Here is a 25,514-nt window from a genome sequence, read left to right as displayed (position 1 = left end):
AGAGAAAGATAACATTCTGTTCGAAGGCTGTCAGTTTTGTGTTTGTGTTGAAAGATCAGGGCAGTGAGACCTTGAATCCACCGCTAATGGCTTTGGAAGTTTCTACAGCAGAGCGTCACTCGTCAGACACGTGACGAGTGACAGGGATCTGTATTGAAGCATTAAAGCTATGCAAACGTACGTCCAGTGTTGCTTTGTCACAACTCAGTTTGGTTGTTCGAAGACTCTTCTACGTCAATAAGACACACACACTCACACACATCAAATACTGTCTCCAGAATGTATAAAAAGATCTCTAACATACATACAAAAAGCACTACGGGAACCGCGGGAAGCCTTTTGTAATTCACTCAATATGTTATGTGGATTCCACAGTTCTATAACAGCCGGACGGAGACACAGGAAGTACCCGACTATCTCTTGCACAGATTGCCTCACACAGAGAAGGAAGGGTTATGGCAATAATTAGGATATCCTGACTTCCAGATGCCTTGAAATGCCAAAAGTTAGTCAGGTTTGATCAGAGAACTCCAAATCATAAAGAATTTTCCGTTTGTGGTCGATAGTACTCAATCCAGAAAGACTAATTAGAATATTTAAACTGCTTCTCCCGTAATACATGGTGTGGTGGATTCGTTTGCGGATTGCAATAACCGATTCTCCTTCGTAACATGAATGACTTGAACATTGTAATACTTTTCACTACAACATGGCAAGTGTTCTGCAAACACGTTTTTTGTTGTTGTTGCAGTGGATCATTTACATGCAAGGCAATATTTAAACTGTAGGTATCGAACCATGCAGATAGTTTGGTTTTATTTGCCCAGGTTTTGAGATGTCGGTCCAATCCAGAGACTGAACTGTGAAACGTTTTCATCGGGATTATATCTTTGGTACAATGTGGTTCCAATCTGCACAGATACAACTAGAGGTGAGTGAGAAATAGTTTCTTTTTTTGTCATTTGGTTGAAGTGACCCTTTGATTCGCAAGTTCAGAGACAAATGATGTGGATTTTTACCATGGAATCCAACAGTATATTATGTTCATTTGATATAAATATTAAAATAAAAATCCCACATTTTGAGAAGTCAGAGACGTTAAATTAAAGAAAACTGCAGAATATATATCTCAAGTTTTCCATCTTGAAGACAACATCACATCTGACAGACATCGTTCCAGTGTGCTCCGACCACCGACTCATGGGGTAAAGTGGATTTTTACACAAATATAAAACAATAAAAAATAACATTGCAGAGACCCCATGTGACATGTATACACATTTGGATTAGAAATGAAGAAAAGAAACAGATATTAAACACAAGTCATTGAATGTTTCTGTTCTGAATTAGTCTTCATGGACAGCGTGATCCTGCGGAAAACTGATTTTTCACGCACACATTTCACTCGCGGATCCATTCCCTCAGTCACTCCTCAGTCATGCATCCGTTCATCCATCATCTGCGGCGTGTTCGCACGATCCAAATGCCTCTTATTAGTCGTGAATGTACCATAAAGCAAGCAAAGAGAGAGAAACTACCACAAGGCACCTAATGTAAAGCAGCTAAACGCATCTCTAGCGGCAGCAAGGCTTTGGTTCAGAAGTGCTCTAATAACGCAGAGTAGAAAACGTCTTTTCTACTCGGGTCTCACAATGATAGATGGATAGATGGATGGCCGAGAAGATGCGGAAGAGGACACAGGAGAGGATGGTCAGGCGGGTGGAGGCGGTAGGAGAACTCCCACAGCAGCATCACTTCACCACAGGAGAATGAGAGAGAGACAGAAAGAGAGAGAGACAGCTAGAAAGAAAGACAGAGAGGTTAAATGTTGAAGCAGGAAAGCGTGAGACAGAATTCAGAGACGATCCCTTTTCAAGGTAGATCATCTCGTTAGACTCTTGTAGATGTTGAAGCACTCTTTGGGGGCATCAAGCTCCATTTTCTATCTTACCTGTATCGACCTCTGCTTATTAATGTGCATTCCATCAAACAATCAGAGGAGAAGATGGATACCGCCGGAGCGAGTTGTTTCCTCCAGTCTTTATGCTAAGCTAAGCTAAGCTAACCAGCTGCTGTCTCCAGCTTCATGTCTATATTTCAAACGATCAAATTGAAGAGAAACTGTGCTTTCAATTAAGGCATCAAGCAGTCCAGGGGCACTTGATATAATTATATCTATAAAAGGAAATATTTTTGCCTGTTCATTTTTAAGGTGCTTTGAGGAAAGTGAACGCAAAATCAAAGTGCTAAACGGCTTGACAAGACATGCACCCAGTGTTTTTAACATCTAAGTTAGGCAGCTGTATTTTTCTACCATAATATCTTTAAGTTTACTTAAAGACCTCAACTACCTTTCACATTCTTTCTGCTGGCCACTTTCCTTTAGTGTTGAACAGAGCCATGAGTGTGTGTGTGTGTGTGTGTACATTGACCTATAGACACACACTTCGCCCGGCTCGACAGTATATCCAGCAGTCGATGTCTAAAGGGCGCCATATTGTATTTTTGTTTCTTTGGTAAAAGGTCTCTGTGGAAGATAATGTGCTATTTACAAGGTGACATTAAGGCGTTGAGAAACAGCTGGGAAGCCGTAAGCCATTTCTACCAATTCTAAGCCATGAAGACTTCTGTATACAGCTGTATAGATACATGTAAGAAGAAGCTCTACAGTGAAAGTGCTTTTAAGACAACAAGACAGAAAGGGATTCTGCAGACATGAATGCAACAAGCTAACACGACTGCTAGCTAACACACATCTCTTCCACCAATCACTCCAGGCTACCTACATGGGAGTTTGAAAGCTTAGGTGTTGAACGTGCAGCGAAAGTTGGTTTTTCTTTCTTTGTTCCTTGAAGACATAATATGCACTGACGTTTAAAAAACAGGAAAAAAAGACCAACTCAGACCCACTTCTACCAACACTTAGCTCTACCACAGCCCTCCTTACAATGTTGTAGAGAGTCCTAGGGAGTATTTCGGGAAAATATGTTTGCACACAGGCAACACCAGTTAGTCCTGAAAAGAGGCAGAACGAGAAAGAGAGAGATGGAAGGAATGAAGAAAAGGAAATGTTTGGTCAGAGAAAGCTGGAGCTGGCTAAAGCAATGTTACTGTCTTCATCATCAGCAGTCACAACACATCATAACTGCTCTGTAAAAAGTCATAGAAATCATTCAAATTGGAGTAAAGTACACGTCAGCTGCCAGCTATCAAAGGCAGGCAGGCTTAAAGGGCCAGTGCACATACATATACATACATATACATACATATATATATATATATATGAGTCTGTTTTGCTGTGACATCGGTACGCTGAGCCCTTTGCACGTTGTGGCGGCGAGCGAAGCCCCTGCGGATGGAGTCCTTCTCAGAGCCGACCCACAGTGCTTTGCGGCATACTTGGCTGCTGACTTGGTAGCAGTAGTGAAGGTCACTTTCATTGTCGCCCCTTAGAGATGGATTACCCGCTATTAGCAGCATAGTCAGTTATTCGCCTCCAGGAACATAAATAAATTAGTTTTTCGTCACTTTTCCGTACTCTTTACTTTCCAGTGACCTGTTCGGCTTCTGGACCAATTTGTTTAATCACTCCTTCGTTGAGTTCAACTCCAAATGGATGCTAGTGTATCCGATATCAGAATAGGAGAACAGAGATAAACACCAGACAGAAATAAACTAGACGGAGGTCTCTGGCCCCGCCCCGCCGTAGGCGTGCCCCTGCCCATCGGCGAATCGGAGGAGGGGGCCGAAGGTGCAGTAGTCTGGCGTTCTTCGCCAGCGCGTGAACATGATTTTCTTGTGAAAGGGTTCAGACCTTCGAGGGTTCGGGGCGTTCCTTTGGTTGGCCGAGCCTCGCCGGCGGCTGCCAGCCTTGGACGGAGCGTGGAGGGACGCCAGGGGGGTGAACTCGGACAGCTGGCCGTTGTAGAGTTTATCAGCATTCTGTGTGCGAAGAGGGAGGAAGAGGAGGAGACACAAAGTGAAAACAGAGACGAATAGATGTTGACTGCACCGAAGAGGGCCAATGGCGGAGACACATGGAGGAGACATTGTTATCCCAGCTGGCCAGGAATCAAACTGTACATACATTTGTGTATGTTCATGACGTTTTTCATGGTTTGGCTTTAGTTCCAATGAATGGAAATCTTCGGCGGTATGTACAGTAATACAGTAGCATCTGCTTATCTTCTTCTGTTTGCTTCTTTTTCCCGCTACAGCAAATTAAAGCAGGAGCTTCATCTAAAAAAGGCCAAATGAGCTCCTGCAAAAAACAAGACACTTTCCTCTGTCAGGAACCTGAACCTGCGTCAGCCGGCAATTCAATTATTCATATGATTTAATTAATAAAGTACGTTAACCCAATTGGCCAGCTGTGATGATAATATCCTGCCCATCCTGTTCAGACACATGCAGCCAGAGCAACGGAAGTACACACACGAGAAAGAGTAAATAAATACTGGAACGTCGCACAGCGGCATACAAACAAAACCATGCAAAGGAAACATATTGGAGAAACATGCATGAACGTCCAGTCCAGCTACGTGTGGAGCCGTCTGGCTCTGAAATGAGTCACTAGAGGGCGCCAGAGCTCCACGTGAAGAATCACCCAACAGGATGCGAGTGTTTTTTAGACATACCTGGAGGATTTTCAGATCATCGAACCTTTAAAACCCTCACACACACACACACACACACACACACACACTCACACACTCACGCTATACCCATGTGTTAGTCAGGTAAAACTCTCAAAAACTGTGAAACTTCTCACCACGGCAAAGTAAACCCCATCACTGTAGGATGTTAACATCACCCACCGTTACCAATACACACACACACACACACACACACGGTAGCAGGGTGTGTGTTTTACCGTGCTGAAGCCCTCTAGGCTTCTGTGACAGCTATTCCATCTAATAAGGTGACAGAGCTCTGGTAGGTCAGGGCCCTCTCAGACCCTCTATAATCCTTCACACGCTGTGGACACACATACGCACACACACACACACACACACACACACACACACACACACACACACACACACACACACGTATGCAATCAAACACAAACATATTAAGGGTCTAACACATTAAAACACACACAGTCTGACATCACTGGCATGCAATCGGACTGTTGGACAAAGGAGTCACTTCATGCAAAAACAGCAGCAGGGATAAAGTAACAGGATACAAAAAAAAAGGAGGAGGAAGAGGAAGAGGAAGAGGGATTGTATACAGGTTACAGACAGGAGGAAAGGCAGAGGGTCACCTCTAGGAGGGCTGGGTTAGAAACTCATTCTGCTGGAAGTCTGGGACAGCATAAAGATGGTGGAGGGCTCGGAGGCGAGGCACCGGCGCTTAGTCTGCCACGGAGGAGAAGACGAAGGGAGGAACCAGGAAGTCAGAGGGAGGAGGAAGAGTTAAAGCTCTGAAGATCTTTTCAAAACGACACACGAAGGTTCACATTTACAGAGGTGAGGACATGAAGCCACATCTGGACAAGGTTCAGGAAGGTGAAGAGAAAGGAGCAGTTTGAGACAAGGAAGAAGTACGGAAGGTCAAAGGTCAAACGTCACTGCAAACAGCTTGACAACAAAACACATTAGCTACACATCTACAACAAACCAGAAAGGTTAATAACCAACAGGTTTGATGGACATTTAAACATATTTGAAGTGTTTTGAGTCTTTTCTTTATTATTAAGGAATAAAGGAGCACTGCACACAGACCGGCAGACTTACATCCAACAGAGTAGGGACGTAGTCAAAGCCGGCGTACATCTGCTGACCCACAGCCACCAGAGACATTTCACACACACAGTCCATAAACAGTATTATAGAAAGCTTTAAACAGATATTTAATTAGATTAAGACCACTTCCAGTGTCGCAAACGTCTAGTTCTTCTCAAAGATCAGAAGTAAACGTGCTAAATTGATTTATGAAACACGACAAGCAGAGGGCGCTGTTTTACCGGAGCTTGAAGGAAAAGATTTGATTAGTAATTATTCCCAAAATGATTCAATAAATTTGACAGATAGATATTTAGATTTAAAAATGATCCCTATTATTCAATCATGGATGCAATTCCCAAAACGTTATCATATGCTTGGCGGTAAATATGTATGAGTATGCACCCACCTGTATGCGCTCAGTCGTGGTGGGCCACAGCGTCCTACAGATGACCTTCTTCAACACATCTGGCAGCAGACTGGCTGTTATCAGGAGGATTATGCTGAGCCAGGCCGGGCCGCTGGACAACATCTGCATGAACACATAGTACATCCTCTGGTAGTTGAGGAAGGGCCTAGAGGAGAGGAGAGGCAGCCAAATAAAGAAAATGAATGTATTTTTCCTCAGTAGTTTATTAGGTTTCAGGCTGTCACATTAGATCATGCCTCCATTATCTCAAGAGCTCGACTCACATTTAAAAAAAACATTTATTTCAAAGCTTACCAGATGATTCCTCCCCACAGCAAAGAGAAGACCACAAAGAAAATCAGTGAGCCCCAGATGACAAAATGGTTGATCCAGGTCCAGTAATGAGTATCTAGAGCCAACTACAGGAGAGAGGGGGGTAAACCTTCCGCCTGTCAAATGTCATAGCTCACTTTAATGATGCGAGCCGAGTGCTTCTGTGAGTGCAGACTGAATGTGCATGCGTGGTTTACCTTGAACGTAACAGTGAAGACCAGCACAGTGAAGACGAGCGTCCCAAACGTCCAGTTTCCAAACATCTGCAGAGGCAGACAACAGATGCTGTTAGCGATGCCGATTTCTGTTTCTTGGTCACTCTACGGGCCCCGGTGTTGATGTGGCACACGGAGATAAACTAGTGCAGGTATTCAATCAGTCAAACAGATGGCAGGGTGCTCAGACGGCAACATTCAGGGGAAGAATATGCCTGATGATATGCAGGTGAGATGAGTACAACCAGAAGAAGTGATGTGCATTTATTGTTGACTTTATAGAATAAATCTAAAACGTTTAGTCATGTCAATTTGAAACTCTGCAATGCGGGGTCTCTACTCGGATTTGGAAAGAAACCTTTTTGTGTTGCTTTCCAGCCAAAAAGGTAAACGCCATTACCGCAACTAAACTTGTGCATAACTCTTTTCTGGGAAGCTCGGAATGGGAAAGAGCAATAAAAAAATCTATTTCAGCCGAAGAGAAAAGGATCTAAAAGGCTCTCTGCTCTTTATGACCGAAGGCTACAGGGTTTATGGGAAATATGATCTTAATTATTAATATCATAGCTCACAATGCTACTGACATAAGACTTACAGTAATTATGAAAAGGGCTTTTTCCATAATTATCCTGACAGAATAGGGTGAAGATGATGACCTGGCTTAACTAAAGAAGCATTAATGTATATATAACATTTTCATTTTTTTCTTTTCTTAAATGTCCTTAATCCGTGAGAAGGAATTAGAGATGTGATGTATAAATAAATTAAGTAAAAAAGAACATAAAGGTAAGCATGAAGAGATGAAAAAAGCAAGCTCTTTTTCCAGGCCACCTGATTAAGTGTTGGTTTTAATGTTCATGTTAATGTGAATGTGATAAATGAAATGACAACAGTTATGACTTATAACAGACTGTATGACTGTGGTCACATTATAAACGATCCAAAGTATCAAGAGAAAACAATAAAACATTCAAATGTTTGGATTGCTATTATTAAACGTAGAATTACAGAGATATGATAACATACTTTGTTTATTATGGATCGGGGATCATTTACGCATCTGTGAACCTTAATGACGGAGTTCAGTCAATAAACCAGGACCCTTCCCAAAACTGTTGCACCCACCTGTTTCTGATACATAATTCACGTTCACACTGTTTTGGGTTTTTAATCTGCATCAATAAAAATCACTTGGCGCCACAGAACAACTTTTAAACCATTGATCTGTTGATTTATTTTTCATCGTTCTGGTGTTTTTCTGTGCAGCTGTTGACAAAACGCAAATGCACTAAATTCCCTTTTACTTTCTGTAAAAATATAAGAAATGGCCCATCTCCGTTATTTCTTTCCAAAAAGGCCGATAAATAGTCCTGATGGCTCAGAGAGGAACCGCAAATGTGACAATGTTCTTTCTTCTGCTCTAAAAAGAAAACTAGATTAGAAAAGATGGCCGAACGTCTCGAATGTCATGTAATGGAAGTAGGAGGGCAACTCTTTTTCTACATTAATGCTTTTAATGTTGCTTTTTACTGAAGCTGGAACACACACACACACACACACACACAGAATGGAGAGTGTTGGATCACTACATTAACACCTGGACACATGAGAACTGCACAAACGTCTACAGCTGATGTGTCTACAGCAAGCACTAAAGGACATGAGATGAACGGTGGACGGGTGATGAGGTTTAGTATCAGGCTGTGTGACGGGACCAAACAGGAAATTGGAAACTGAAACTAGGGAGAGATGAAAAGAGAGACAGGGACAGGCTTACCATCTGTGTGTTGGTTGTCATTAGCTGGGAGGAGGAAAGAGAAGCAAAAAAGAAAAAGCAACACAAAGGTAAGAGGAAGAGGAAGAGGGAAGAGGAGAAGGCTAGAAGAAGAAAATCATAAGAAAATAAACAACAGTTTTGTGGCTGGAGAAGAATAAAAATCCAACGCATAAAACAAGTGAAACAAAGCAACTCAAAGCAGTGGTCACTGTGGGAGTAACGCTGCTGGAAAATGAAAAGAAACAAATAGAGAAACACAGAGGAAGATGGAAACCCTTGGATGTGAATGGGAGAACGTCTCATCTTTTAAAGTCCACTTGCACCGTCTTTTTAACTGTTTAAGTCATTTTTTATTTACTAGCCTACAAATTAGACCTCTTTAAGTGTTGCGTTCAAATGAGAACACAACATCTAAAAAGCTATCTATCTAAAATCTATCAGATGCTTCACATTAAGAAATCCACTTTCAAAGCAATGGTGTGTCTTTCAGTGACGGCTGCAGCTCAAACACTGAAACTGGGTGATAAAACAGGTGAGAATAAGATGAGATTTAAACCACAAAGAAGAATATTCTTGGTTTATATGTGTTAAATAAATGTAAAACATCTTAAAGACTCTGAAAAAGCCAAATGAGAAGCAGCAAATTAGATGTGAGAGATGTGTTTTTTAGAGAACTGGACTTGATCTAAAAAACAAACATGCGGCGCACACTTTTATATCAATTTCAAAACGTCCATCATTTATGTTTTTTTTCTTCGAAACAACAGCCTGTGGATGTTCTCTTGTCCAAGACTGCATCTCTGTCACGTGGAGGTTACCTGTCCGTTGCTGGTGAAGGTGGTGTTGTCAAACAGGAAGTAGACCCCGAAGAACATCACGATGGCGTCATACACACCCAGGATGGTCCAGTATATGAAGATGGGCCAGCGCAGCAACGAGTTCTTCGCAATATCTCTGAAGACAAACACAAGAATACAGTGAACAGAATGAATGACTCATGTTGACTACCTCACATGTTAATCAATACTACATTAGCTGCCTTTGGGAGGACCTTAACCAGAAATGACTGTCATAAAAAATTCTAATTAGATTTAGCTTTCAAACGCAGTAATTCATGAATGCATCACTGATGTAGGCGCCTCATGAAGACTGAAACACTAGATGACCTGAGACTTATTATGTGCCCTCAGAAGTCTCGTTGTTTAGAGAGAAAGTCAGATTATGTGAAACCTTGAGTCCTCTATTAGGAAATATTTGAGCTTTGACCAAATTGGACCCAATCAAACCGAGTTAAAGTGGGAGGGTTCTGCGCTCCAAGGCCTGATCTGATTGTATTGAGCAAATGTCTCCCGTGAATGGATGTAAAAATCAATGGAAAATGTTTATGCCTGCAGTCTATTAGTCAAATTGATTTAGTGTACTCTTTTGCTTTTAAAAATACCTCAATCTTCTGCTATCACTTTGTACATAAACACTCCAACGGAGGGTTTTATGACGTCTGAGATGTATTCACGTGTTACTTTTGCTTATGAGGTTTCAGTTCACTGTGTTTGTTGGGGGTCATCTCTGGAGGAGGTCAATAAACCCCAGGAAGTCAGCAGATTAAGAAGAGAGCAGCGGGTAACCGCTCCACATCACAGACTAGATAACGGCAGTAACCTATAGAGAGACGGGTCCTTCCTCAGGATGTCCATGTGAATGTGCTGCTCGATGAGACTGTAGAGCAGGATGGGCAGCGAGGTGAAGCTGATGTTGTACAGAGTCAAGTAGGCTGTGTCGTACAGCGGCTGGGGAGACGGGCGGAGAGCATGAAGCATTGTTTTACTTCTTAGGATTGTTTATTTTGTGTACTTGTGTGTGTCTGTGTGCACCAACCTGTTGTGAGAAGCCACAGAAGAACTGGTAGAGGAACTGGGGGAAGATGAAACAGACATTCTGGGAAAAGAACGGAAACAAATGAGATGAATGCAGGCAGCAGGTTAGCAGTTGTCTTATTGAGTCAAATTGAGTACTTAAAAGTTCCACCTCTACCAAAAATACCACACCTAGAAACTAAGTAGTAAACTCAGCAAGAAAACTATAACTACCGTAAAAGTCGGGTTACACGCCGCTACTACCTTCGGTCAGTGACAGTGTCCCCTTTTGCTCCCCGCTGTAGCCAGCTGGCGCTCATGCTAGTTCTCTGCTAACTTCCGCTAGCTCACCAAAGGTAGCGGGACCAGCCCCGGCTTGACACCCCACTTGGGCAGAGGGGACACGGGCAGCGGGGAGCTAGCAGCAGCAGCGCTAGCAGCAGCAGCGCTAGCAGCAGCAGCGCTAGCAGCAGCAGCGCTAGCTAGCGCTGCTCCTAGCTTGCCACAGCGGGACACTGATTGGAGGTTGGAGCGTCTTGTAACCCGACTTTTACGGTAAGCTACAGCCTCACAATCAAACTACCCTGAAGTAATAATAATCTAAATGTATACGTAATATACTAACGGACTACCTTGTAGAAGAAGTATTGCACGAGTTCAGAGATGCGTATGTAGTAATAGTGTCCATGGACGAGCAGCATCTTCTTGAGGTGTTTGAACTTTGGGATGGCGTAGTCGCTGTTCCTCACTGCCTGACGACCCTCCTTACCCATGATGCCTTGAGACGCACAGAAAGGACACGTTGCACACATGTAGGAGAGGTGAAGGGGCGGACTTTCACGGGGATGTCGGGGTACTAACCGATGCCAACGTGGGCCTCCAGGATCATGCTGACGTCGTTGGCTCCGTCTCCAATGGCCAGCGTGATCGGGTGCTCCTTGGAGGCTTTGATCAGCTTCACAATCTAGAAAAACGAGTAAGAGGATACCTCCTTTTTAACCCCTTAACAGATCAGCACAAAGCATCGCTTACATTTCAATTAAGACGAAGAAGAGAATAAAGAGTCTAAAGAGAACACGGGTCTTTGTACCTGGGCTTTCTGGAGCGGCGCCATCCGGCAGCAGAGCACGGCGCTGCAGTTGCGGCAGATTTCTAGGAAGATCTCTTTGTAGTTCCCCGAGCTGGAGTCCTCCTGGGCGGGCCTCATCACAGCAGAGAGGGTGGCTCCGTCGATGATCAGACCATAGTCGGTACAGTCACCTGATAAACTGGACAAAGAGAAGACCTGTCAAATACAGGACGCCGGGCCAGAAAAATGCTACACAGCATGAAGCAGGTTTTTTTCTCAGTCGACCCTCACCCAGAGAAGGAGTCCCTGGTCATGCCTCCCTGCTGCCGCAGCACGGTCCTGCTCAGGTCAAACAGGACGTCGTGAAGGCTCTGCTCCTCGGTGCGCTTGGTGGTCAGCTCCAGGATCTGGGTGTTGCGGTGAAACAGCTTGCTGGCGTAGCAGGTTGCAGCCGCCGTCTCCATCTTATCGCCGGTCAGCACCCACACCTTCATACCTGCCTTGTGGAGGGACTCGATGGTGTCTGCCGCTTTTTCCTGGAGCCTGTCGTGAAGGACGGTAGGGAAACAGACAATATACTAGACTGGATTTCTATAGAACAAGCAGCAAAATGTAAACGAGATCCTCTACCTGTCCTCCACAGCAGTTGCTCCCAGCAGCATCAGGTCTTTCTCGATGATGTCGTAGGCCTCGGCCAGTCGCTTGTCTCGGTCCTGGAGTGCCAGCTTGGCCCCGTTCAGCAGGTGGCAAACCTCCTGGTACTGCTCGGGACTCAGAGGCCGATAGGCAACGCAGAGTGTCCTCAGACCCTCCTGGAGGAGAGGAGGGAGTCAAACTGGGTGAGACTGAGATAGCAGGGAAGAATCAACAGATACAATCACTTGAAAGACTTTGAGTTTGGGCTCTGGATGCGAGTGTGAAGTGTGTGGGCAGCAACTGCTCTTTCCATTTGAACCTCATCAGCACAACGCCCACATACTGAAGATCTGTCTGTTCCTACGATGAATATATAGCGAGGTATTTATGTAATTCATCTTAAAGGGCATGCTGAACTACAATCCTCCCCCTCAGATACTTTTATTCTGTTTCAATCAACCCGTCATATTCATTGGTCCATTTGGAAGCAGTTTACAGCTATAATGTGCACTTCCCTTTCCTTCTTCTTCATCAGTTGGAATTCCCTGCATTTCTAAGGAGAATGTTGGACAATCACATGTGTGTGTGTGTATTAAGATAATTATATATTGACGACTAGCCCAATGACACTTTGTGGCTGCATGTTTTCGGGTGGATTCTTTCTCTATTGGATTACGTGTAACCCTGTAATGAGCAGAAACACGTGTTCATCAGCTGCAACGTCCAACAGCCGACGGACATGCTATCTTATGTCTATTAGAAGTCACATTGGACCGTCCATGGATAAATACAGAACAACCGTTTAACGAAAGTGGGCCGTGCTTCCTGTGGTAACCGTGGAAACCACTGTGGTCGACCAAGCTCGAAGCGCTCACAAGATGAATCATGGGAACAATGTTGCAAGAGAAAAATACTTTCATGAATCTATCGTAGTAGATTATGGTGTGTGTGTATCCGTGTGTGTATCTGTGTGTGTATCCGTGTGTGTGTGTGTGTGTGTGTGTGTTCTCACCACTGCGTTGTGCTCCACCCGAGCTCTGATCTGCTCCACCTTGCCCGATATGACCCTGGGGAAGATGGCGGAGTCCGCACCTTTACAGAACAGATAGAGCTCACCTGCACATAGAGGCAGAAAAATAAATGTATGAGAAAGAAACCATATTAATAAACCTTAAACATACACATGCACAGTTTGAAGCGCGTTACCTGTGCTGGACCTGACAATGACGCTCATCCTCCGCCTGACGGAGTCGAATGTCAAAACCTCCAGCAGCTGAAACCTACAAAAAATAAAACATACAAACATTTAAATTATCCTTAAAAATCGTATAAACCTTTAAAAATCGGACTAAATGAACCAAAACATAGATGATCAGTTTGAAAGCTGAAACCACATTCAGCCGACATCAATCATCTCCGTTCATCACTGTTCTAAATTTACACTCATAGCTGACAGTCGGTATGTTCAAATAAAAATGACAATTACATACACAACAATAATTAAAAGTACTATATGCGCTTTAATTAAAATAATGAAAAGCTGATGGAAGAACTGCTGCAGAGGCTGAAAGAGATAAACAACATTGTCCTAAAGGGACACACTCACCTCTCAATCTCATCCTCCCTGTTCAAGATCTCCATGTGGCTGTCTTTCATTCTGAGATAGGTGAAACCGAGTCTGAGGCACAGAGCAAAGCACCGTTATTGGAATTGGAGTGGCATAAGTTAATGTGTGTATGTGAGCGAAAACCATAAAAAGACATAAAAATTAAATGTTTTTAAATGTGTGTTCAGATGGGTTCGCAATTTAAAAGTCTGATTATCACTGACATTAGTGTGAATGTGTGTATTAGTGTGTGTGTGTGTGTGTGTCTGTGTGTGTGCGCTCCACCTCTTCATGCCTTCCACCAGCGCCACCTCGTCCGGGGAGGAGGAGATGTAGAAGGAGGTGGACTTGCCCTGGTGGATGCCTTGCTTGATCCCGTCCACCGTCTCCTCCTCCTTCACCTGCACCGTGTGGCACAAACACAGCGCCCGGAAAAACAGCTCCTCGTGCTCCTGCGCAGCACGACACAGTGTTACCCTCACGCACACACACACACACACACACACACACAAATACACTCTCAACTGAGGCTATGCTCACCCTGGCCCCAGGGCCTGGCGATGTGTCAATCATGTCCATACTTGTTGCACCAGGCATCACCTAGCAAAAACACACATGAAGCACATTTATATAACACGCGTCTAAAATATAGTATAGTATATAATATAATCACAACTTCACCATTAGAGGGATTAGAGTAAGAACATACACATAAAAGCAGAGGCAAACATGTAAAGTGTGTATGACAGGTGCGCAAAACATTAATGGAAAACAGTGAAATAGAGCTTTTTGGTTGTTGTTGCAATTAGCAAGTTGAAAGGTCCAGAAAAGGCGATAAAAATAAATCAATGTATGACGCTAGAGCTTTAGCGGGTCGCTACCTGTCCGTTGCAGATCACGTTAGGTACATAAACGTGTCCGTCCACGCAGCACTCGATGAACTCCATGTTGTTCTCTGTCAGAGTCCCCGTCTTGTCTGTGAACACGTACTCCACCTGAGAGGAGAGCGGGATACGAGTTACAGCGGGACGCGCCCCCACGTGACCTCACTGCGTTCTTGTCCCAGGTGCTCTTCGCTACCTGCCCCAGCTCCTCGTTCAGGTCCGACGTGTTGACCACGGCTCGCTCTCCCAGCTCCTCGTCGAACATCTCGTCGTCCCACATGATGAAATAGGATCCCAGGAACTTCTGCATCTCCACGGTGACGTACATGGAGACCGGAATGATGTAGTTGAACAGCACCATGAAGGCCAGGAAGTCTGTGAACGCCCTGATCACCTGAGGAAGAACAGGAGGTAAAGAGGGGATGAAGAGGTTTTTTGCTTCATTCCAAACTGAGGGATTCTAACGGACAGACTCACGATGTGTCTCTGTCTCTCGGTCTCCGTCCTGTCGTTGTACCAGGGCTCGTCTCTGTTGGCGTCGGCCTGCCACACATACTTCAGCACCGTGTTGATGAGCGCCTTGCTGATGAGGATGCACAGGTAGACCACCAGGTAGGCGTTCATCGACCTGCAGAGGGAGAAAACAGGGTTTTTTTTGTTTTATATTTGAGCACATTGAAACCCATAAGGACCCACAGTGTCACACGTCCTTTAAGTGTTCTGGAAAGTTCCATATACAGCTTCATCCTTGATTTTAACTCATGAAGTCCCAAAGTGACAACTACTGAACATCTTGGTGGGTCATGTGACAGGGTCATGTGATTTTGTGTTCCCATAACAACCTTTCCAAAATGGCTGATCCAGGTTGTGACAGATCTGAAGAAAATGCTAAATTTAAAAAGCTTGTTTTTCATTGTTAAAGGTAATATTATGATGCTTAATTGTATTGCATTTCTTGAAGAAACTGATATAAAACAAATCAGATAAAAATTATTGTGACACATACGTCCCTAATAATACCCCGAAGAACCCAGTGTGACATATGTGCACAATGCAAAAAATAATTATGATCTGCTCAGTTAATTTGGCTGATTCAATAATATTTAGCCAACATATTTTATATTGTTCAATCCAAAGCATATTAAAACAAATAAAAAACAAAAAATCATGTTGTAATTATGTCGTTATTAAAACCATGTTTTTACCATTAAAGCCCAATGTGACATATATGTAACATTTCAAATATTTAACACAATTTTGAAAACAATGTCAGAAATGTGTTCTACGTGGTCTATTCAGTCTGTATTATGTCCCCCATCATTTTCCTTAAAGGAGAAATGGGTCCGGGTTCTTATGGGTTAACACAACACATATCTCATAGATAGAAAACCAGAAAACCAGAAAACCAGAAAACCAGAAAACCAGGCGCAAGGAAGAGACTGGATTTGATTGCACAGATACTTCAGCTCACACAACATTTATTCAGAGCCAAGTCCATTTTGGCAAAAGGAAGACAAAAGCCATTCCCACGAGTTAATCAGGCCCAAACTGTTGCCGAGTGTAAATGTAATCGACCTCCAGTCAGTCATATCTACAAGCCATCTGGATGCAACACGCATGTCAACGCCAGATGGAAGGAAAGCGATCCAGTCAGTGCAACACTGGGAAGAGATGGCTGGGTAAAAAATATGAATGATAACCTTTACAAATTCATGATATGTATATGAGAAAGTGAGAGCCTACTTTTCCACTGCGGACCGTTTCTGAGTCTTGGACTGGTAGTTGAGAGCCATCTTGGTTTCCATACCGGTGTAGATGGCGACCGCTGAAGGGGATGAAGAGAAATGTTTACTCTTTGACAAAACATCTTAACTCAAGGTTCTTTTACTAAATTATTCTCGAGCTTTCAATCGCATCTAGCGTCTTCATCAGCGGATCGAGTTTCCATTGTTCAATTTAAGACAACTGAGACAAACTATCTGCCGAGGGAGGGACAGGGAGAAGCAGTTGAAAGCTCATATGCTGGTTTATTAGTGTATTTAATGTGATATTACCATAGATGAACTCAGTGTTCTTCAGTGTGGCTCCTCTGAGCAGCAGGTTCTCTGATCCTAACGGCCTGAAAAACAGACAACAGCTCATTGTTACACTGTCTGATCGCTCTTATTGTGAAAGGGTTGCAGCTGCATTCTTTTCCTCCTTTAAACTACGCCCCCGCTCAGGGACAACCGTGAAAAGAAACTGATTCAAACTCATTTAGAGACACATTTTCACCCAAAAGAATTAAGGGAAAAGTAACAAAAAGCAACATTTGTCATGTCGTAAAAAATGTGAAATTCAGTCATAGAGCTGTGATTTAATATGATGGGAAACAATTGGTGGACGGATGTGATATTTTGGAAAACTCTACCTGGCCACTGGCTCGTTGTCCATGTAGATGTTGATACGGCCCACGAATCTGTGAAGGAAAGACGGAACAGGGAAGAAGTCGTATTTCAGACATGCATTTGTCAAGTGTTTTCCCAGGTGTGTGTGTGTGTGTGTCGTACTCACTTGTACAGGTCCGGCTGCGGTTGTTCACATTCTATAGTAGCGTGGATGGAGTCCACCTCCTTCTCTGTGTTGTAAGCTTTAGTGTCCTGAACCGCATGGTATGTCTAGAGAAGACAGGACGGAAGTAAGATTCAGGTTGAACGGGGTGAGCTGACCGGCCTGTACATTAACACACACACACACACACACACACACACACACACTGTACACACCTTGTGGCTGCTCTCTCCGTCCAGACTGGCTGTAGTAACGAAGCAGGTCCCGTCATCGCGAGATGAAGACAGGAGGATGAGGTCGCAGGGAAAAGTCTCATTTTCTTTCATGAAGACGACGTCTCCAACCTGAGACGCAGACAGAGGAGAGGCGTCTTAATTCTCATTTAATTACGACCGCGTCTGGAGCTCCTGAATGTAGCGTCTTCAAGGATGCTAGAGAAGTTCACCTAGCAGTTCAAACACACGTAGCAGTAAAATCCCTCGACATGAGCCAATGAAACGAATGCACCAAGGCTCTACATGGAGTGAGAGTGAGATACAACATACCCGGAGCTTGCGACTTTGCTTGCGGACTACTTTCCCGTGCTGCACCACGTGGACGGGACACTGGTTGACAGAGTTGTCGGCTTTGTGCCTCAGCCAGTCCTCGTAGCCCTGACGGAGAGAAACACACGGGGTGAGGGTGTGACGGTGCCGAGACGAGGAGGAAAGCAAAGCGGTGGCGAGAACCCGCCGGGTCTCACCTGTTTGATGGCGGTGACGGTGATGACGAAGAAGAGCGGCAGCCCGCTGGTGATGGGACTGGTGGGAGTGTCGATGATCAACTGGAGGGACACACACAGGCAGAGGGGGTTCAATGGCAGACATGGATTTAGTATAATAATACATCAAAATGACAGACAGATAAGTAAATGCTGACCTCTAAAGGCCTCTACAGGGAGACAATAAGAAGAACAATACTATTTATTTGAATTACGTTGGATAAAACTTGTTTTCTTCATGTCAAGTGGATTACGTGAAAGTTGTATTATTTTTATTATTAATTGTTTTGCAGGTTCTGTAGTTGTTTTCTGCCAAATAACAGGTCACTCAGATTACAAACATGAAATCATGTGCATCATGTCCATTGATTAATTATTTGTTTTAGCATGATGGTCTCTCTTTGAGAGCTGTGTTACCAAAACAAGTAAAACAGCTCTATTTGCATATGAATAAGATCAATAAACAAAAAATGCATGGACCACAAATCCTTTAATCACAGCATGAATGTTGAAGCGTACTTTGCAGAAACAAAAAGCAGTGAAAAGACACATTTACAACGTCTGTGATTAATGTAAAAGTACCAAGAAAAAAGTGTTTACCTGAACCAGAAATATGATGAGAAAGTAGAAGTTGGCGACTCTCCTGAACTGCTCGAACATATTCTTCGGGACGAAGTTCCAAAATGTGTACTGGAAGACATGAGACAGTTCAGTCACAACAACACAAATGTGTTACCAGAAGATTTACAGCTCAAGAACGTCCAAACACCCTCAGGATGATGCAACACGGGGACAAAGTGTGACTTCTTGCCACAGGAATCAGACGCCAAGAAGGTCGGAATAGATTAGATGATGAAATGCTATTTACTTGTTTTCACCATGAGATCGGAGACCAAATGTGTGTGTATGTGTATATATATATATATATATATAAAATCTGATCAATAGACTAAAGAGGCTGAACAGATTTGATTTAATAATTTAGATGTTGAGTCCCATTATCCACTCTTTCCAATAACTGTGTCCTGTTTCCCAGAATAACTCACTCGCACTACATGCTTTGCTATTTCAGTGCGTTTCGATCGTTGTGCGCCCTCGCTGACCTTGGAGGAGACTATTCTGTTGTCGGGGAATCTTTGCGGTATGAAGGCCTCCGTTCCTGAAGGAGGCTCCTTGTGTCCGATGTAAATCGTCCTGCTGTCCACCCAGTTCTCCTCACCAGCGCACTGCAGAGGGACAAAACACGCTGCATGTTGTAGGTGTGAGGTATATTCAGTGTGGGTCAGCGGGCGACGCTTACCGTAAATTGTGGGTTATAAGGCGCACCATTTTATTAGCCGCATCTACTAAAAACCCAAACAAAGTTGTATTTAATCAGAAACAAGCCGCGGCGGTTTATAAGCCGCTGTTGCTGCTGCTGCTACTGAGTCACTAGATAGTGCTAGCTAGTTCGCTAGTGCTAGTTAGCTCGCTAGCTAACATGTCTCTGCAACTGCTGCTAAATTTAGAATCGGAAAAATCCACAAATTAGCCGCACCAATATTTAAAAAGGTGCACGGGTCAAAGTTGTGGAAAAAAGTAGCGGCTTATAACCCGAATTTTACGATACATTTAACTCGGTTTCATGGGAGATGAATAAATGTATGACGGACCTCTAGAATCAATACGCTCCCACACACACACACACACACACACACACACACACACACACACACACACACACACACACACACACACACACACACACACACACACACACACACACACACACACTGATAACAGGATACTGTGACACACTGAAACAGACGTTTACACAGAGTCAGGATGAATGAGTAACTTCTCCGTGAATGAGAGCTTTTGTTACCACGGCTACACGGACCTGCATGTGACTCAGACTGGAATGCAGCACACACACACACACACACACACACACACACACACACACACACACACACACACACACAAAAGTGTTTTCCTCGTTCGACATCTTTTTCTTTAACGCTCATTTTCCTGCTGCTGCTGGAGTATCTCCACAGTATGACAGACAGTTATTTAAACAATAACTAGTATAAATTAGACTGGCGAGGCCAGTGTGGGATTCTAATACTCCAGTTTAACCTGAGCTATTTGAGCTTCAGGTATTTTTTAGGCAGCTCTGAACTTGTCCTGGATTCACACACATTCCTGGGTATTTGCTCAATGCAAGGAATGTTGAAAAAAAAATCTGTTTTTATGTGCCAAAATGTAAAATGTGGGTGCAATGTTTAGAAATGACAGATTGAACCCCGTCCGGAGGCCGCAGCCATCTTTAAGCAGCCGGTCATTTTGAACTGCGGAGACCAGAATGAACTGCAAACACACCTAATCCTCTCCCTCTGACGTCTCGCTCGCTCAGCCATCAAACATTTCCTACAACCATAGTCACTAAATAGTCTACACACACACACACACACACACACACACACACACACACACACACACACACACACACACACACACACACACAGGCTAACTAGCAGTGACAGTAATCTGTGGCTGGTGAATGAGATGAGTGTCAAGGGGGCTGTGTAGCCCAGTTTCTACACACTCTCTCCGTGTCTCACACACACACACACACACACACATATTATCTCACTGCTCTGAGATTACCTTGTTTAAGATGGAGAGCTATTTATAGCCTGTGACCTCCAGCTATTTATGGAACGAAGGAGACATGACATAGGAATAAAAATGTATTAATTGAAGACATACATCTTCACTGCCCTCTTCTTTTCCTTTTTGAAGGCGAGTATCGATGCGGTCTCGACACTGAACCATCATCACATCACGAGGGCTCTTACTGACCGACTGATATCTGATTTCCAGTGAAGGAGGAGATGAATATCAGAGAGCATGGAGTGCTTGCCAGCTCTGTTTTATTGTTCCTCCTCTTCTCTCCCACTTCACCAACACGTTTCTCACACACTTCCTGTTAGTCGTCTGCGTATGAGCCATAAATATATACAGGAACACACAAGCTCAAGATACTGTACATTATGGAGATGCTACTAATTGTCATGAGCTCGTTAGTCCGATAATTACTTAATTCATGACAATTAATTATTGACTCATCGTGCGATTTTTTGGGTTGTGAGGTTCTCTCTTGTTTATGATTTACATATTTAGGATATTTGAAGATTTTTCCACATTCTGGAATATCAGTCTGAATCTTCTTATAAGTTAAAAGCTTATTCTTTTAAAGGGTTCCATTATACCAGTGGAATAAAATGATCTGACAATGAGAATAAAACTGTTCACCGCAGTTATGTTATTATTTAAAATAATATTATTATTGTGACAGAACTACTTAGAGGGACAATTATAAAAAAATAAGCAATAGGTAAAATCTTTTAAATTATTTGTCAGTAAGCTACAGCACTAATGTTCTAAAAGGAAATTCTAAGTCATTTGATAGTCTTTAAATTCAGTGCAGTATTCATAAAACGGTACAAATATTGTCTTTATCAGTATTATTAATGGTATTTTTGTGCCATAAACAATTGACTTTTAGATGTAGTTTGGGTTATGTGTTAAAGTGTTTTTTGTGTGGTTGGTTGACGATGATGTCATCACTTGTGCCTGCTGTGTAGACATCTTGCCACAGAGATCAAAACCACTGTCCTGGCTGAGAATCCGTGGGCCTCCTCTCCTACCGTCCTCTCTTCCATGTTTATCCTTAATGCAGCTTTATCGGTTTTCTCACCTCCTCCCTCTCCATCTCTCACCACAGCATGGATGGACTCTAAGCAGACGACCGCTCGCCTATCGATTACGTTTAGCTTTCATCCGGATTCAGGTTTTTATATGAAAGCCTCTCAGTCGCTAATCAAATAAAACCGCATCTTCACAAAACAAAAGCATGGCTTATAAAATAAAACTGCTCGGGCCTTTAGCCGCTTGGATGTAACGGGAGACTTTTGGGCTATTCTGGAGCTTGATAATCACGTTTAGCTGCGTTTCACGTTACAGGACGCGGCAGGTTTCAGGGGTGTATTTATAGTTAGAAGGGAAACATTTGTGGTCAGGAGAGAGGGATGGAGAGAGCTCGCTGCCTTTGTTTCTGTCTGTCCCACTCAGCACCCACATCCATTTTCCTTTACGCCACATTAGTAGAAAGCGCAGGGAGCCTTTCAGGGATCACACACACACTCACACACACACACACACACACACACGCAAATGCACCCTGCAACATCAAACATGTATATTTAGACCAGCAGACTGCTATTCGTCTTGTGGACTGTATGTGTATGTGTGTGTGTGTGTGTGTGTGTGTGTGTGTGTGTGTGTGTGTGTGTGTGTGTGTGTGTGTGTGTCCTTACTGACGACATGTGGGAACAATACAGTTGTGGGGACTTCAGAGTTATGATCTACTGACGTTTAGAGGAAAGGTTAAAGCCTGAATGTACAAACAGGTGCACAAGGACTCGTGGTGTTTTGAAGAAGTGAAACTAACACGTTGCATGTTATTTTAAAATGCAATACATCCTTTTAACTGACTCTTGTGTCAAAATTACCTTACTATACAAAACTACATTTTCACTCTTTTCATTTCTCTCTGTATTTGAGATTAGAAGTAGAAAATGCCTCTATAGACGACGCTCCATGTGAAAGATTACACCTTCATCACCCTGCAGAGATAAGGGTGAAAAATACTGTAGCAAATGGGATCGTTACTCTCAGGAAACAGGCACTAATTAATTCTAATAATAAGAACTTAAATATGTGTGTAATGAACTGAGCCTGTGCTGTTTGTGTTCATAGTCCATATATATATTTCCGTTTCTCTGTTAGATTTGAAATCATAGATGCTTATGAAGCACATCACATCTTAATGGCCAAAATGTTGACTGAAGCGTGTTAAAAATAACACAGATTATTCAGAGCCAGAAACTGAAGCCCCACTGTGATCAGGAACAGAAGACCGTTTTGTAAACAGGAAGAGCTGGACTCACGATTTACTCCACCGTAAAAGAGATGCCGTCCTGATCAAAGACGTACAGAAAACTTTGAACACATCCTCCAAACTCTCCTTTTTCCATGAGATGAGACTCAGTTCCATGTTTGTGGAACAAACCGGGCGATCACAGATACATCCATTAAAAACCCATTATTACACATGACTCACAGATTGACACGATTTAGACACACATCAACAACATTGCAGAGCAGAGGCAAAGCAACACAAACCACTACATACATCAGAAAATATGTGAAACTATTTTTTTTTGGGGGGGGGGAACATCTGTCATTTGAAACTATCAAAATAGTGTTTAGTCTCTGCAAAAAACTGTAGTTATTGCTTTACGATGCCTGGCAAGGAAAGATAACATTTACAGAAAAGTGTGAAGAGGAAGGAGGAATCACTGCAACCCACACACACACACACACACACACACACACACACACACACACACACACACACACACACACACACACACACACACACACACACACTAAACACACCCACGGCTATTGTCAGCTTTAAAAGCTGAGCTGTTGTTCGACTGATGACCAAAGTGTTTTATCTCGCGCTGCAACAGGCGGCGCTGAAAATAAGTCCCGGACGACAACCTGCTCTCTGCGATACCGCACACACACACACACACACACACACATTCCTCACACACTTACACATCTAAATACTGTGTCACATATCAGGGTTGCATGTGCAAACATGATTGGGACACATGGACACGCGCTGCAGGAGCGTGTATTATCCCCTCTGCTGCCACTGAGCTGCGGAGATAAGAGAAACCCGGACCCCTTCACTAAATCATTAGGCATTAAATACAGACATATACTGTGTGTGTGTGTGTGGCGGTTGACTTCTGCTCTTGAGATTACGTTTGGGCTAACGGGGCGAAAGGGGTAAATAAATGCAGGGGTGTGGAGATTGCGGCGGCATGTAGAACAGCTGAGCGTCACCACTTTCTTCTCGGCTGCTCCCGACGGACTCAAGAAGTTTAAAAGCGGCACTGGGGCAGGTAGGAAATAGCAGCCAACGCGTGCTCCACACGCACGTCACGATCTTGCGGTGAATAACTGCAGAGAGATGGTGTGTGGAGGATTAAAGATGTGTTTGTGCGCGTTGGGATGAACATCCAGATATCTGTGCGTTCGTTATCTGAGGCACAGATTTAAAGGCCAGCCGCGCTCCCCATCATGGCACTATTGGTACTACCTCATTATGTTTTCATTAATGCCGTCAGTCTGGTTTCAACTTTTGAAGTCTATTGAAGCTTCATTCAATAAAAAAAAAAAGCAGCATCAGCCATTACATGAGCCTCTGTGCGTGTTACAGCTTCATCGTGATGCTGGCAGGTGGATCTGTTTCTATCAGAGGAAACTATCCACACTCTCCACATGCAGGACAGAATCAGGAGGATCATTATAAAAGTATTAAACTAAAAAAACAACCAGTGAAAGAGGGACTATTGTGTGTGTGTGTGTGTGTGTGTGTGTGTGTGTGTGTGTGTGTGTGTGTGTGTGTGTGTGTGTGTGTGTGTGTGTGTGTGTGTGTGTGTAAAACACTCTGGCATTAGATGAGAGAGAATACTAATCAGTTAAAACCAAGCCAGTCTATAAAGCAAACTGTGTGTGTGTGTGTGTGTGTGTGTGTGTGTGTGTGTGTGTGTGTGTGTGTGTGTGTGTGTGTGTGTGTGTGTGTGTGTGTGTGTGTGTCTGGGGGATTTAGTGATCTGACCCTCTCGTCCTCACTGTTTTGTAACCATCCACACACACACACACACACACACACACACACACACACACACACACACACACACACACACACGAGAGCACTGCTGTCGTTAATCAGAGCCAGTCAGACTTTAGGAGTGAGCATTTGTACTGGTGGCACACGCGTGTGTGTGTGTGTGTGTGTGTGTGTGTGTGTGTGTGTGTGTGTGTGTGTGTGTGGATATTATCATAACTCTACACCTGCATGTCTTCACAAGCCCAAATAGCTGAAGGAGGGAGAAGGAGAGAGAGAGAGAGAGAGAGAGAGAGAGACACCAGCAGTTTGTTCGATGAAAGATTTAAATAAAGCATATTTTGTGTATCGTCACTACTTCTACAATTCGTATTGTTAACACTACTTCTGCTACATTTAGTCTCAAGTTACTGTCACTTCTTGTTGTAATGCTACTGTAATATTTGCAATAGCTGCTACAATTAGCAACACTTCTGTCTCTATTAAACCACAACAGCTCCTCCTCTTCCTCCTTTTACTGGCGACTCGACACACAGCAACGCTTCAGCTTCCTGCTCCTCCTGTTACTACCGCTATGTTTGCTCAGCCGGCATTCCCTGTGTTCAAGATGTAGGATGTGGGAGTGGCGGTTGCAGGGACTGTGTGACTCTTTGGATAAATAAAATCAGAGCGACGGGACTACAGGCGCTGGTAGACCGCAGTGATCAGAGGCCGTGGGTCACTTTGGAGTCGCAGGGCGTCCCAGATGGTGATAATGATGATCTACTCCAAATCAAATGGGGCTTTGAAGGAGGAATATCTGAGCATCAACAGCAGGGCTGCCTACTCTCTGGAGATCCTCCAGCATAGATGCTCACCTGCTTCCATTAGCTATGTGGGTCAGCAGACCGCTGTGTGAGCGCGTCACAAACAGCGTAAATAATACTATCTATTATTAAC

General features: G+C 43.6%; 1 protein-coding gene across 1 annotated transcript in view; it reads right to left on the bottom strand.

The window, feature by feature from the left end:
• Positions 1–5,285: 5,285 nt before the first annotated feature.
• Positions 5,286–25,514, bottom strand: part of atp11a (ATPase phospholipid transporting 11A) — a gene marked incomplete at both ends in the record, with an annotated part of 30,366 nt that continues 10,137 nt past the window's right edge. Inside the window, 29 exons of the mRNA XM_079236860.1 lie at positions 5,286–5,363; positions 6,139–6,304; positions 6,454–6,557; positions 6,669–6,734; positions 9,282–9,417; positions 10,123–10,250; positions 10,339–10,398; positions 10,949–11,094; positions 11,178–11,280; positions 11,407–11,584; positions 11,677–11,928; positions 12,016–12,197; positions 13,034–13,137; positions 13,228–13,301; positions 13,628–13,699; positions 13,913–14,079; positions 14,168–14,227; positions 14,509–14,622; positions 14,708–14,905; positions 14,989–15,139; positions 16,255–16,336; positions 16,566–16,630; positions 16,922–16,969; positions 17,065–17,168; positions 17,277–17,405; positions 17,607–17,714; positions 17,804–17,884; positions 18,422–18,511; positions 18,925–19,047. Coding sequence (XP_079092986.1) covers positions 5,286–5,363; positions 6,139–6,304; positions 6,454–6,557; positions 6,669–6,734; positions 9,282–9,417; positions 10,123–10,250; positions 10,339–10,398; positions 10,949–11,094; positions 11,178–11,280; positions 11,407–11,584; positions 11,677–11,928; positions 12,016–12,197; positions 13,034–13,137; positions 13,228–13,301; positions 13,628–13,699; positions 13,913–14,079; positions 14,168–14,227; positions 14,509–14,622; positions 14,708–14,905; positions 14,989–15,139; positions 16,255–16,336; positions 16,566–16,630; positions 16,922–16,969; positions 17,065–17,168; positions 17,277–17,405; positions 17,607–17,714; positions 17,804–17,884; positions 18,422–18,511; positions 18,925–19,047 — 3,369 coding nt within the window. The remainder of the gene's footprint in view (positions 5,364–6,138; positions 6,305–6,453; positions 6,558–6,668; positions 6,735–9,281; positions 9,418–10,122; positions 10,251–10,338; positions 10,399–10,948; positions 11,095–11,177; positions 11,281–11,406; positions 11,585–11,676; positions 11,929–12,015; positions 12,198–13,033; positions 13,138–13,227; positions 13,302–13,627; positions 13,700–13,912; positions 14,080–14,167; positions 14,228–14,508; positions 14,623–14,707; positions 14,906–14,988; positions 15,140–16,254; positions 16,337–16,565; positions 16,631–16,921; positions 16,970–17,064; positions 17,169–17,276; positions 17,406–17,606; positions 17,715–17,803; positions 17,885–18,421; positions 18,512–18,924; positions 19,048–25,514) is intronic.

Source organism: Taurulus bubalis (assembly GCF_910589615.1).
Source record: "Taurulus bubalis genome assembly, chromosome: 21".
NCBI lineage: Eukaryota > Metazoa > Chordata > Actinopteri > Perciformes > Cottidae > Taurulus > Taurulus bubalis.
The sequence above is the reverse complement of the archived record's forward strand: the minus strand, read 5'-3'. Positions and strand labels throughout refer to the sequence as shown.